General features: G+C 34.7%; 2 protein-coding genes across 2 annotated transcripts; one reads left to right on the top strand and one right to left on the bottom strand.

The window, feature by feature from the left end:
* Nucleotides 1–3,240: 3,240 nt before the first annotated feature.
* On the bottom strand, nucleotides 3,241–6,715 carry LOC110890519 (probable protein phosphatase 2C 34). Its single transcript, XM_022138140.2, has 6 exons — nucleotides 6,463–6,715; nucleotides 4,928–5,182; nucleotides 4,565–4,858; nucleotides 4,059–4,176; nucleotides 3,616–3,839; nucleotides 3,241–3,515 (listed from the first exon to the last, which is right to left on the bottom strand). The coding sequence occupies exons 2-6, from the start codon at nucleotides 5,174–5,176 to the stop codon at nucleotides 3,309–3,311; spliced, it is 1,092 nt and encodes a 363-aa protein (XP_021993832.1). The 5' UTR covers nucleotides 5,177–5,182; nucleotides 6,463–6,715; the 3' UTR covers nucleotides 3,241–3,308.
* A 4,946-nt stretch (nucleotides 6,716–11,661) lies between these two features.
* Nucleotides 11,662–12,219, top strand: LOC110888418. Its single transcript, XM_022135943.1, has one exon. It carries the CDS (start codon nucleotides 11,662–11,664, stop codon nucleotides 12,217–12,219), a length of 558 nt encoding a protein of 185 aa, XP_021991635.1.
* The last annotated feature ends 1,375 nt before the right edge of the window (nucleotides 12,220–13,594 follow it).

The following is a 13,594-nucleotide window of genomic DNA, read 5'->3' as shown; positions in this document are numbered from 1 at the left end:
AAACACAACTCACTAAAACAATACGAACACATCAATTAAATATTTGGCTTACTTCAGTTGAAATTATTTTAATAAAACAAACAACTATATAGTAACATATGATTCAAAAAGTTTATAGGAATATTTTTTTTTTACCTGGTTTAGTAAAGAGACCCATAACTTCTCGTGAGGCCTTCACCATCAGTGGTTCATTAACGATGACGTTTTATATGGAGGCTGTCGAACGAGGGTGAGACCAAGGGCTACAACGCCATAGGGGACATGTTGCGTCGTGCTGATAACGTGTTGTGAAACAACGACCTAATAGCAACAATGTATAAAGTATAAACATATGAAGTAGGATTATAGAGATTATGGAGACAAAGAGGAAATGAAGAATGTAAGAAACTTATTCTTATTGATGTAAAATATGGATCACATATGCCTCTATTTATAGGCTTACAAGATGGGAGTTAAGTACATGAAGAGATGGGAGTTAAGTACATGATGAGTCATGATATAATGATAAACATAAATGGATAGTCACACAATAAATAAATATTAATTCATAATAGTTTATTAAATGTACTGTGGCGGAGCTTGACCAAAAGTTTCAAGGGGGCGTAAAGTGATGGGACCTAAATTTTTTTTTCCTATCGTTATGTTTCGGGTCGGGTCGGCTATTCGATTCAAGTCGGGTCAAATAATAATAGTTCCAAATAAAACAAAGTGTATATTTACCAAACTACCCATCATTTATATACAAAGTTTATAAATATTTAGGATATACAATTTAGGAAAAATAATCGGGGGCCGATCCTATATAATTTTAATTTTTTTAGACGAAAAATCGGAACTTATACACTTCTAACCGAAACATTGCAGTGGGCGGGTGCACCCCCGGGCACCCACTATACTTCGCCAGTGTATATGTAATTAATATGTAGTAGAAGGGTCACGTATGTAAAACTCTCAATGTATAACCGGTGTATTTAGGGCCAAGGGCGTAGCTTTGTGGGGGCAGAAGGGGGCGGCCGACCCTCCGAACTTTTCACGTAGTAGTGGAGAATATGTAGTTTTTCGTATAGAAATTTTTGGGTATATACGTTTTTGGGGTCAGGATTTAGAGAAAACGGGGGAAAGTGTGAGAACAGCGAGAACGATTATGGATCGTCAGATCAAAATAATCTATGGACTAGATTGGCGCGGTGGCGTTATCGTAAATAACACCAATTCTATTAAGTGGACGCGCTTCACTAAGGGTAAAAGGGTCTTTTACCGCTCAAATTTAAAACGCCACCAAAAAATGATAACACGCCATTCGAAACAAATAAAACGCCAAAAATTAGTGATAAAACGCGTTGAAGATTACAGAAAGAGGAAACAACACAGTAACTGAAATTCAGTTATTAACATTTATTAGAAGAAATTCCCTCCTAAATTACGCGCAAAAAACATCATTATATAAACGACGTTAAACGTCGCTTCCATAATCACTTCAATCTATTATTCTGCAAAAACATCTTTTACCAAAAACGCCAAGTTTAACCAAAACGCCAAAAATGGCAACCATCGTTTGGTGGAGATACACTCTGCAATCAGGCGATTCGTCCTACGTTTTGACAACAGAAAGAGGGTGTATGTTAGGACGATCAAGACAATTTTTTTATTTTTTTCATTTTCTATTGTTTTGTTATCTAATTATCTGTTGTTTGTTATCTAATTCTCTACTAATAAAAAAAATTACTATATAAAATGCCAAAAACTACAAACACTAAAACGCTAATAGTATGAAAACTGTGAGAACGGATGCTGGCAAAGCACCTTGTCAATGTATTAAACGCCAAAAAAATTGACTAAACGCCATAAAAAACATTTGGTCTTATTGTAATCTTATGAAAATATTAATGAATCGTAATGAATTATTAACAACGCCACAAACGCCAAAAATTTGACCAGGAAACGCTATAACGCCAAAAAAATTATCTATGTGACACAAAAACAATTAATTCAACGTAACAGATCTAAGAAACAATAAAACGCCAATTAGTTAATGAATATAATTAACGCCAAAATAATCTTAGACGCCAAAAATGAAGCAGCATGTTACGCAAAATTGGAAAATAAAAGAAGATTGAATAGACAAAAAAACCCCTCGTGCCCTGATCATATCCCGCGCCACGTGTTGGGCCAGGATGCGTTCTCACCATTCTCACACTTTAAGGTGTTTTCTCCTAATCCCATACCTTGACCCCCCGGTTTTATAGAAATTTTTGGTATATACGTCTTCGACCCTCCCCTTCGGAAATCTCAAGCTTCGCCACTAGGGCCGTGACGTATCAAAAGAAACACATCGTTTACTCACACCGTTCCAGCATGTATATCGAACAAGCCAAGGATCATTTAGTTTGTCAATTCTTGTTCATAACTTGTGATCTTGCGCCTACAGTTGAACCTCGGTTCCTTCCTAACACCGCTTATTGATGTTGTACCCACATTTGTGGAGTTGATGACTATGTCCGCGATCAAAGGTTGGCAGGTTCGGTGTTGGAACGAAATGGGACACTTATCACACAAGTTGATCGATCGTAATATGGAGCATACCGCTTTAACCAACACAGGTTAATATTGATGAACCCGAGTACGATTCATATACATAGATCTAAAATTATGTAACCTGAACATAACCCATTTAATCTTTTAGCAAAACGAGTCAAACAAATTGATGATTGTAGTGAAGTTGTAAACACAAACAGTCCGTCCTAGACGGGTATAAGCATGGTGTAATAAAGTTGTAAACGGTTAAAATATGTTTACAGGTTGAATCCAAAAAATTATATACGTTTTGTAGTTCTTATTTTAAACATTAATTGAGGACAATCCAAACACATTCAATGCATTATTAGACTATTTATATTGATCTAACTAAAAATATGATTATTTTGATGTCATGTTAATGTTTTCTCATTGCACCTCTTTTGAACTATTGTAGGAGCCATATATTTTTGTAATTTCACTCTTTGCTCAAGACTTCTTCAACTAGTAAGCCAGTGGCGGATCTAGAAAATCCGCATACGGGTAACGTTTCTAAAAAAAGGGGTAATGAAATCGAAAAAACGTCAGTTTTTTTCCAAAATTTACACTACTGTCGGAGCGTCAAGGGAAGGGGCAACGGAGGTTACCCCTTGTAACACTATAGGTCCGCCCCGGTAGTAAGCTAAGCCAGTTTTGTATTAAACATGCTATGGATGTATATATATGTGAAAGGTAAAATAATTCTGTGAACTATAAAGAAGGTGTAAACAATCTTAAAAAAATCTTGTTAACTTTTATTTCGCAGTATGACTTTGGTTAGTTGAGGGAGATTCATTATGAAAAAAAACACAAATGGCTGAAATATCATCGGTAGCGATCCCTTTTCTCTTGCGTTTCCATGCTTGGATCGCACAATCCACCAATCGTTTAGCCGATTTGGCCTTGTCTTTGGTTGATGACACAATCTCCACTGCTTCTTCATTTGAAATAACATCCCATACCTACAAAGACAATAACATTAACATTAACTTATTAAAACCTATGCAGCAAATCAAGTTTCTTTTTTTTTTTTTTTTTTTTTTTTTTTGAATTTGAACTTACCCCATCAGAAGCAAGAACCATAAATCGGTCTTGAGTGGTTATATGTCGTTGTATGACTTGAGGAACAGAAATAAGGCCGAAATTTTTTATACAGTAATCGCCAAAGGCACGTGACATAGCCAAGCCAGGTGATTCCTCATTTGGCAGCCATACGCGGTGCACACCGGGCTCATCCTCTAAGCAGAAAACGCGACCATTGCACTCGACTATCCGTTCAGCCTCCTCTGTAAACCAATAGGTTTGCTCAAAGTTAACCACAAAACTCTAATGAAAACACTACAGGTTGCAACTGAGTTGTATTTTGTTTTATCGGGTCAAATTCGTAAGAAAAATACTTAAAAAGGGAAACAGATCAAACGGGTCAAACAATTTGGAAAATACTAAAGTGACGTGTTACCCATCGATCTTGACACCCCAACACGTATAGGATCAGAGCTACTCACGAGGTAGATTTGGCTTAAAATCAACTGTAAGTTGTACGGGTACCAAGCCGCCATCATCGGTAGCTGTAGCGAGTATTGCTCGGGAATCTCCAACATTTGCTACAGCAAGATGATCACCCTGGAAATGGCAATGTTACATATAAAGATATAACGGTGTCAATTCCTGACACGACACAGAAGCAATCAGGTTTTGTGTTCAAGTTGACCTGTTTAACCCGTTTAATTAAACAGGTGGACCCACTAACCTGTTTAACACGTTTACAACTGGGCAGCCCATTTGACTCGTTTCAATAAATGGGTTGAACAGGTAGTGTTCGGGTAATTGGATTAAATGATTATAACTGGGCCCAAGACTAAGATTGACGTCTTTAGCACAAATAAATATATTGGTCATGTCTGGGTTCGACAACTCAACCCACCACCAACACGACACAGTTTCCACTCTCGAAATCTCTATGTTTGAGCTCACTAAATAATAAAAGAAAAAAAAAATCATCTTTAGTTACCTGTCTGACGGCTGTTAAAGCTGTGGTTCCACTGTAAACCGAATCGATTTTACGGTATTGCTCTAGATCTTGATCTACATCAGCACAAGTCTTTACAAAAGAATCCTGCCATAGATTGAATCTATCAATCTCTTTGTCAATCTGATCAATCGAACCTTCAACTAGCATTTCTTGCCAATTGCATAGCAATGATGCCGGCATCATGTTACAGACCCTCTTGGCGACGAAATGTCCCCACGGACCATGACCATCAAACACTCCACAAAACATCATGTCCTCTTGACACCCAAATTCCTATAAAAACATATCATTCTAATCACCAATTTTATAGATGAATAATCTTTATGACTTTATAGATTATACCTCCCACACTATGCAACAATCTTGATTCACTCCTTTTTCGCCTCTTTTCGAGCAAACGGAAGCAAAATTATTCGACCCCTTGGCGTTGACAGTACCAGATGATCTTAAGATCATCTCATTCTTCTTTGCGTCTTTTGCCATAGCTTCTGCAGCTTCTTTTCCACCGCATTGACTCGAATTTGCACCTCGTTTGGAAGTTGAAAACGTCCTTGCGAGCCCATCTAACATTGACGAAAAACGCCCCATCATTTATTCCTAAAATCAGAAAAAAGGATGATCATTTGAGTTCAAGATTCAATATAAAATGAATTATTATTTCAACCATAAATAACGAATCTAGGACAACCAAAACATGATTACTTGATTAGATAATATATATATTACTCTTTACATGGAATCACAATAATTCATATAGTCAACTAGTTGTTAGATCAACGGTAAGATTGTTGCCATTTCACATAACCTTAGAAATGCAGGTGAAGGCCAAGGATGCATACATCCGGCCCAACTTGACCCGACACCCCGGACGGCCGGACTCCACGAATGAGGAGCCTCGAGCACCGGGTTTGCGATAGTGAGCATTCACATTGGAATCCTAATATTTATACATATAATTACACTAAACAATACTATTTTTTCTCTCACCTTTTCAATTAAATAATATTATTTTATACATTTATCATTACATTTTCTCTTTCCTCCACTCACAACCACTTTCAAAAATATTAAAAAATTTATAAGGTTGAATAGTGTTTCCTGTATATTTACAGATGAGCAGTAACATTTCCCCCCTCCACTCGTAATCATTCCTTATAATATAATGTAACTAAGGGGCTGTTTGGCAACATCTGAATGGTTAAGTGTTGAACCAGTAAGAGGTCTAAACCATTAAGTGCTGAACCAGTAAGAAGTCTGAACCATTAAGAGCCTCTATAATGCTTAACCGTTCAGAGGCAAATGTCTGACCAATTCAGATTAGAGGTCTTAACCATTCAGACGCTGTATAACGCTTAACCATTCAGAGGCAAATGTCTAAACCATTCAGACATCTGCTCGTGAAACAAACAGTGTGAACCATTAAGTGCTGAACCAGTAAGAGATCTGAACCATTAAGAGCCTCATTAAGAGGTAAACAAACAGCCCCTAAGTGCTGAACTAGTAAGAGGTCTAAACCATTAAGAGACTCATTAAGAGGTAAACAAACAACTCCTAACACACTCACAAATATACATACAGGGGTTCATTGTGAATGCTCTTAGATCACTCTTAAACAAATATCAAAATTGAATGAACATGAATTAACCAAAATAACCCAAAAGACAAACTAGAAAAAAAGCATCCAACTTTATAAAGAAAAAAAAAAAGAAATCAAACCCACAAAATATCAACCATATTGATCGGAGAATATTCAATATCCCACGTCAAAAACTGAGTGAATTACAAATTTTCAACCCAACAAAGACTAATGCTAAAAGAAAGAAACAAAACACAAGAATTCAATTAACAAAATGGCAAAGATTTTACGAAAATAAAACCTTAGTTTGATCCGGTGAGGAAGAGGCTGAGAGGTTGCCGGAAAGATGAGGGGATTGTGTAGAGGAGTGAGAATGAGTGATGCAATCATATGGGGTTGGTTTGTGGATTTTAAGATATTTCTTTGTGGGGGAGGGTACCAGAATAAAAGAGTATAGTGATGTATGCAAATACAGCCACAAATATTGATACAAATACAGTTTGTGGTGGAGGGGGCCTTGAGTGGGTTGTTTGTTACCCAAAGCACAGCCACTTTATAAACAGTTCGTGGCACTATCTATAAATGGAGTGATAGATTGCATGTAAAGTTTTTTTCTTTTTCAAAAGTATTTCTTGCTTTAAAGTTACAACATAAACAATTTCTTTTATTCAAAGAGTAAACTCTTAGAATGTTCTTTGATGTTTAGTTACTTTTCTAGTTTAGTTTAAATTCAAACCTTTTGAATCCGTATTTATGTGATTTCAATTTTGTTACCATTTTCATTTAAAAGTAAAATCTGATCAGATTTTTCAGTTAACATCTAATTTTTTTTGTCTTTTTTTTCTCCCTTTTAACGAAGGGCAAAATAGTCAGATTTTTTAATTTGTTATAATAAAACGTTAAAAGACCATTTTGCCCTTCATTAAAAGAGAGGAAAAAGACAAAAAAGTTGGATTTAACTAGAAAATCTGACGAGATTTTGATTTTGGATGAAAATGACAACAAAACCGAAACCACAGGGATCCAGATTAAAAAGGTTTGAGTTTTAGACTAAGAGCATTCACATCCATTCCATCATATTTTCACCCTAAATTACACTAAAAAACACTGCATTTTCTCTCTCGTTTTTAATTAAATAATATTTTTATACCTTTGTCATTACCTTTTCTCTCTCCTCTACTCACAACTACTTTCAAAATATATTAAAAAATTATAGGGGGTGAACACTGTACCCCCAAATATACAGATGAACAGTAACATTTTCTCTCTCCTCCACTCACAACCACTTTTTATATTATAAAAACTTCACACACAGAATTTAATGAATGAATATGAATGCTCTAAAGTAGGAAAAATGACCAAAACTCAGAGATCATTTTGACAGTTTACTCTTTATTTAAATAATCATTAAATATTGTCATTGTTTCTTTTAACTGTACAAAGATTGTTTAAAATTTGTTTATTTAAATGTGTCAAATAGGATGACGGCTAGTAAGAAAAATTGTAAACATCTAACTAGGATAGTGCTTGTAATAATTGTGTTAAACAGATCGTGATCAGGTTGGTGACTCAGCCTATTTAATTAAACGGGTTGAATAGGTAAATCTGTACAAAACCCGTGTAACTAAACGGTTCACACAAACACATCACGTTTATTATAAATAACTAATAGATATAACAATCCATAACATGATTAGTTTCGTGTAATGTACCCTTACAAATGAGTGATCTCACTATATATCTAACTCCAATCCCCCTTCTCCCTCTCTAAACATAGAAACCATTGTATGCATTCTTTTTACCAACCAAAATAATCAATTACTTCGATTTTAATAAGTTTGGACACTTACATATCGCACAAATCCTTATAAATGAACGTTTTAGTGTATACTTTGTTTTGGAAAGCTCAATGTGCTTGGCAAATTAGTTTTAAAGTGGTCAATCCTTAAGGTCCATTTCAATTTCAATAATTACGCTTAATTTGAAATAAATTGCAATTAAATAATGTTCTTATCAGTTTTACCATATACATGATCAATTAACTCTATTCATCCTAAATCAACTGTTGGCTTTCATTTTATCATTTTCGAATGGGATATTAGATTTTAATAAGAGTTAATTGCTAAATTCGTCCCTGAGGTTTTACACAAATTGCTAGATCAGTCCAAAATCAAGATTTGTTGCTAAAACAGTCCAAAATCAAGATTTGTTTTGCTAATACAGTCCAAAAAACAGACGCCGTTAAATATAGCAGTTGGACTGTTTTAGCAACAAATTTTGATTTGGACTGTTTTAGCAGCAAATCTTGATTTTGGACTGATCTAGCAATTTGTGTAAAACCTCACGGACGAATTTAGCAATTTTCTCAAAAAAAGTGATTTTTAACTGTTTTTAATATTTAATTTGGTATTAATACACCTTTAATGAATTTCAATAAAAAAAAAAGTTCTAGTAATTTCTTCATATATAATAAGTGATTTTTTATTTGTTAGTTATTTTTTTCCATGTAATTGTATTATTGTTATGTCATCTTAAACTTTAATTATGACACATATAATGCATTTCGAATTTATTAAGTTTTTTTTTTTGGTAATTAATTTGATATTAATACACCATAATGGAATTTTAACAAAAAAAGACTATTCGTTTTTTCAACATCATAAGAATTTTTTTTTTGAACGGCCAACAAATCAATCCTGAGCACTCTCGGGGCACCCACTGGACAAACGAAGTACTCCGAGGGTAACCCGAGTCGTCCACCACCAATTCCGGGGAAAACCCGGTAACCCACCCGCCCGCAGGGACGACGATAAAATTACCGGTAAATACATTTTTTTTCTTAAATATCGTGGTTTAGTGTGAAAAGAAAAAGCTAAGAAACCAAATTAAATTTCTTATGATGTTGCCAATGACCTCTAGCTCAAGTGGTAGGAGTACTTGAGTTATTCTTTGAAGACTCAGGTTCAATTCTGATTTTGTGCAAAAAAAGGAGTGAGGCACTGGTGAGCAGTGATAGGAGACCCAGGGAAACCTGGGTTCGATCCTTGAGCCAAACGGGTTTTACCGGTAATTTTACCGTCGTGCCTACGGGCAGATGGATTACTGGGTTTTCCCCGGAATTGGTGGAGGACGACGGGTTACCCTCGGAGTAGAGGTAACATCATAAGAAATTTAATTTGGTTTCTTAGCTTTTTCTTTTAACACTAAACCACGATATTTAAGAAAAAATGTATTTACCGGTAATTTTACCGTCGTGGCTACGGGCGAGTGGGTTACCGGGTTTTCCCCAGAATTGATGGTGGACGACTCGGGTTCGATCCTTGAGCCAAACGGGTTTTCCCCGGTAATCTTATGATGTTGAAAAAATGAATAGTTTTTTTTTGTTAAAATTCCATTATGGTGTATTAATATCATATTAATTACCAAAAAAAACTTAATAAATTCGAAATGCATTATATGCATCATAATTAAAGTTTAAGATGACATCACTTATTACATTTGAAGAAATTACTAGAACTTTTTTTATTGAAATTCATTAATGGTGTATTAATATCACATTAAATATAAAAAACAGTTAAAAATCACTTTTTTTAGAAAATTGCTAAATTCGTTCCTGAGGTTTTACACAAATTGCTAGATCAGACCAAAATCAAGATTTGCTGCTAAAACAGTCCAAATCAAGATTTGTTGCTAGAACAGTCCAACTGCTATATTTAACGGCGTCTGTTTTTTGGACTGTTTTAGTAGCAAATCTTGATTTTGGACTGATCTAGCAATTTGTGTAAAACCTCAGGGACGAATTTAGCAATTTTCTCTTTTAATAATCCTAAGTTTCACTTGTTGGCCGATAATAATCCCAACTTTAAAAATTCCCTCCAATAATCCCAACTTGTAAAAGTTTGGCCGCCATTAATCCTTTTCTAACATAGGTGCACTTAAATCAATTAAGGAGTCTCTAGGCGTAATTGAATCTATTGAGGAGACCAAATTCTTATATGTTTGAAAAAGGATCAATGGCGGCCAAACTTTTACAAATTGGGATTATTGGAGGAAATTTTTAAAGTTAGGATTATTATCGGCCAACAGGTGAAACTTAGGATTATTAAAATCCAATAACCCTTTCCGAGTACTCAAGAGTAGATTTCAGTATATCTTTAACTACGGGATGACTACTGACTAGGGACGTTTGTTTCTTTAACTCTAACTTGAGTTTGAACACCTTTGATATCAGTTGTTAACTTTGAGAAACATTTATGAAAATATATTTGATCATTCAAAACCACTATTGGTCAATTTAATCGATCAATCCACCAAGTTACCATTTTAGGTAAATTTTGGTGAAAATCCTCATTTTTTAAAAAAATTTACCAACATGAAATTAAACCTTGAATTTTAACATGAATGAATCCTAGTGATGAATATAGTTTATTTCAATCAGTAATTAATATTCATAACGTAAATTATTATAAATTCATATGGTCAAAATAACTCGAGTACATACTGTAAATTATGTGTACTAAACAATGTGTTACATGTTTGTAAGCGCGTTATTGTCCTAAAATAATAATTGGAGTAAAATTATTACATTCCTAAAACTCTAGGAAAATTGTTATATAAATAACAATTCACAAATTACACGGGTTGAGTAAATAAATTTATATACTAAATAATAAAACATTATATCTTTAAAAACTTTCTTTATTGCACGGGTTAAATAAATATAATTTTATATATTAAATAAAAAAAATTATATATATAAGAACCATATTGTACGGGTTGAATTAATGTAATTTTATATACCAAATAAAAAAAATTATATCTTTAAAACCATGTATTAGACGGGTTGAATAAATGTAATATTGTTTTCCAAATAAATAAAATAATACATCTTTAAAAAACCTCATTTATTACACGAGTTAAATAAATGTAATTTTATATACCAAATAATAGAAAAGTTAGTAAATGTAATACCATTCTATAACTTTGTTGGTTACTATTGTGGCTTTTACTTGTACCTTATGCTGAATAATGTGTACAACTTAGTTAGCTTGGTTAGTTAGCTTAGTTAGTTAGCTGAGTTTAGTTGTTTAGTTAGTTAGTTGGTTAATTATCTTTTTGACCTTGCATATATTCAGTTAGTTGAATCAATGAGAACTTCAGCTTTCCCCATTTCTTTTTCTCAATCAACATGGTATCAGAGCAAATCTGCTCTTGATCCTTCGTTTTTCGATTCCGCTCGCATTCGATTTTCATCAATTCTCTTGTTCAATCTTCAATTGTTCGTTCTCATCATCTTCCGATTCATTTCTTGTTCGATTCTTTGATCTGTTTCTCTCTTCTTATTCGATTTTCATTCAACATAATGGCAAATCCTACTTCACCGATTAATCCTGCAATTGATACCTCGAATCCTTTGTATCTTCATCCATCTGATCATCCCGGTATGATTCTCGTGTCTAAGTAATTTGATGGAACAGGTTTTGGTTCATGGAAGAGAGCTATGACAATTGCTCTATCAGCAAAGAATAAGCTAGGGTTTGTCGATGGTTCCATCACAGCCGAAGCACAACATGTCAATCTGTGGAAGCGATGTAATGATATGGTGATTTCGTGGATAATCAACACTCTTACTAGAGACATAGGTGAAAGTGTTCTATATGTGCAAACTGCTGCACAATTGTGGAAAGAATTGAATGATCGATATGGTCAGGCTAATGGTGCAAAGTACTATCAACTACATAAAAGTTTATGTGAAATTTCACAGGGTAGTAGTAATATTGCACTCTATTTCTCCAAGATTAAGAGCATTTGGGATGAGATAAGTTCGTTGTCTTCAATTTCTACATGTTCATGTGGTGCTTCTGCAGAATTAGCAAAAAGAGACGAAGAACAAAAGTTGATCCAGTTTCTCATGGGATTGAATTCAGCTTATGATAATGTTAGAGGAAATATTCTAATGATGCAACCCTTGCCTTTAATTAGTACTGCATACTCTCTTTCGATTCAAGATGAGAAACAAAAGGAGATTCATCCTATTGGTGCACGGAATGTCTGTTGACTACGTTTATCTCAAGTCTTAGGTCAAGATAGGTTAGTTTGGAGCTTGAAAGTCAAAATAGGGTTTAATGATGTAATTTCGCTTATGTGTACATTTAGAGTAGGTGATTTCGCTTATTAGGACATTGTAGGGTTTCGCTTATAGGGTTCTTGGAGATTTCGCTTATATGGATCACATGGGATTTCGCTCATATGTCATGTCATAAGAGCGAAATCAGACCAACTATATATACCTGACATGTGTGATCTCATTTAGAACTTGGAGCGAAATCAGGTCATGCTTGTGGTGACGAAACTCTGTCAAAATCAATTCAGAAAGCATCAATAAAGAAGGAATTAAAGAGGAAAAGTTGTTGTTACTTTGTGTACATTAATTCCGCCTTTATACGCAAAGATGAACTACCTTAACTGACTTTTCAGGGTCATAGAACGGTCCAACACATCCCACTCTTCAACCATTTCCAGATGTTTCTTCTGTTAGTACATTTATGTCTATAGCCTTTGTCAATCCGAGCCGTAGTGAGAAACAGAAGAAAACAGGATTTATATTGTAATATTAGAGATAGATAGTCAAATAGGCAAGGTGGCATAATTGTAATAATGAGAAATCTCATTAAAAGTCAAGGCCTATAAATAGGGAGGTTATGTTTAGATTAGAGACTTTTCCTCATTTGGTGAATTAGAAAGCTCTAGATCTAGAGAGAGATTCTAGAGAGAGAAAGTGATTCAAGGTGTTGTACAATATCAGATTTTATATTAGAATCACATTTATATTACATCACGTGTGTTAGGTCGCGTTCGTGTACGGATTCCGCACGTCATACGTTCGTTTCGCAATCGTTTCGGAGTCAAAACCGGTCCTACAAGTGGTATCAGAGCAGGAGCTCGATTGCACTGATCTATCACACATTTACGCGCAGAAAATCATCGATTTCAGATACGAATTTCATCGATTTCTTCATTTTTTCATATTTTTCACGTTTTTACTGAAAATCGTCAAATTGAACAGGTTTTTACGGTCCGAATCAGTTGATTTTTTGATATGTTGTGCGAAAACACTTGATTTACAACCCTACCAAGTTTCAGATCCTAATTCCTAGCCATTTAGGAGAAATTCGAGTTTTTAGGTCTGTTTGAATCAGCGACTGTCCGTTTGAAATTGACACATCCCGTTTGAAATGGGGGTTCCCATTTGAACTGACCGTTTGAAGCAGTCCTGACCGTTTGAAGCAGTCCTGACCGTTTGAAGTAGTCCTGACCATTTGAAGTAGTCCTGACCGTTTGAAGTAGTCCTGACCGTTTGAAGGTGTGACTGTTTGAGGGTGTGACCATTTGAGGGTGTGACCGTTTGAAATTGGTTCAGTTGATCACGTGAT

This window comes from Helianthus annuus, chromosome 11 (assembly GCF_002127325.2).
Source record: "Helianthus annuus cultivar XRQ/B chromosome 11, HanXRQr2.0-SUNRISE, whole genome shotgun sequence".
NCBI lineage: Eukaryota > Viridiplantae > Streptophyta > Magnoliopsida > Asterales > Asteraceae > Helianthus > Helianthus annuus.
Note: the sequence above shows the minus strand (reverse complement) of the source record. Positions and strands in the feature narration are given on the sequence as shown.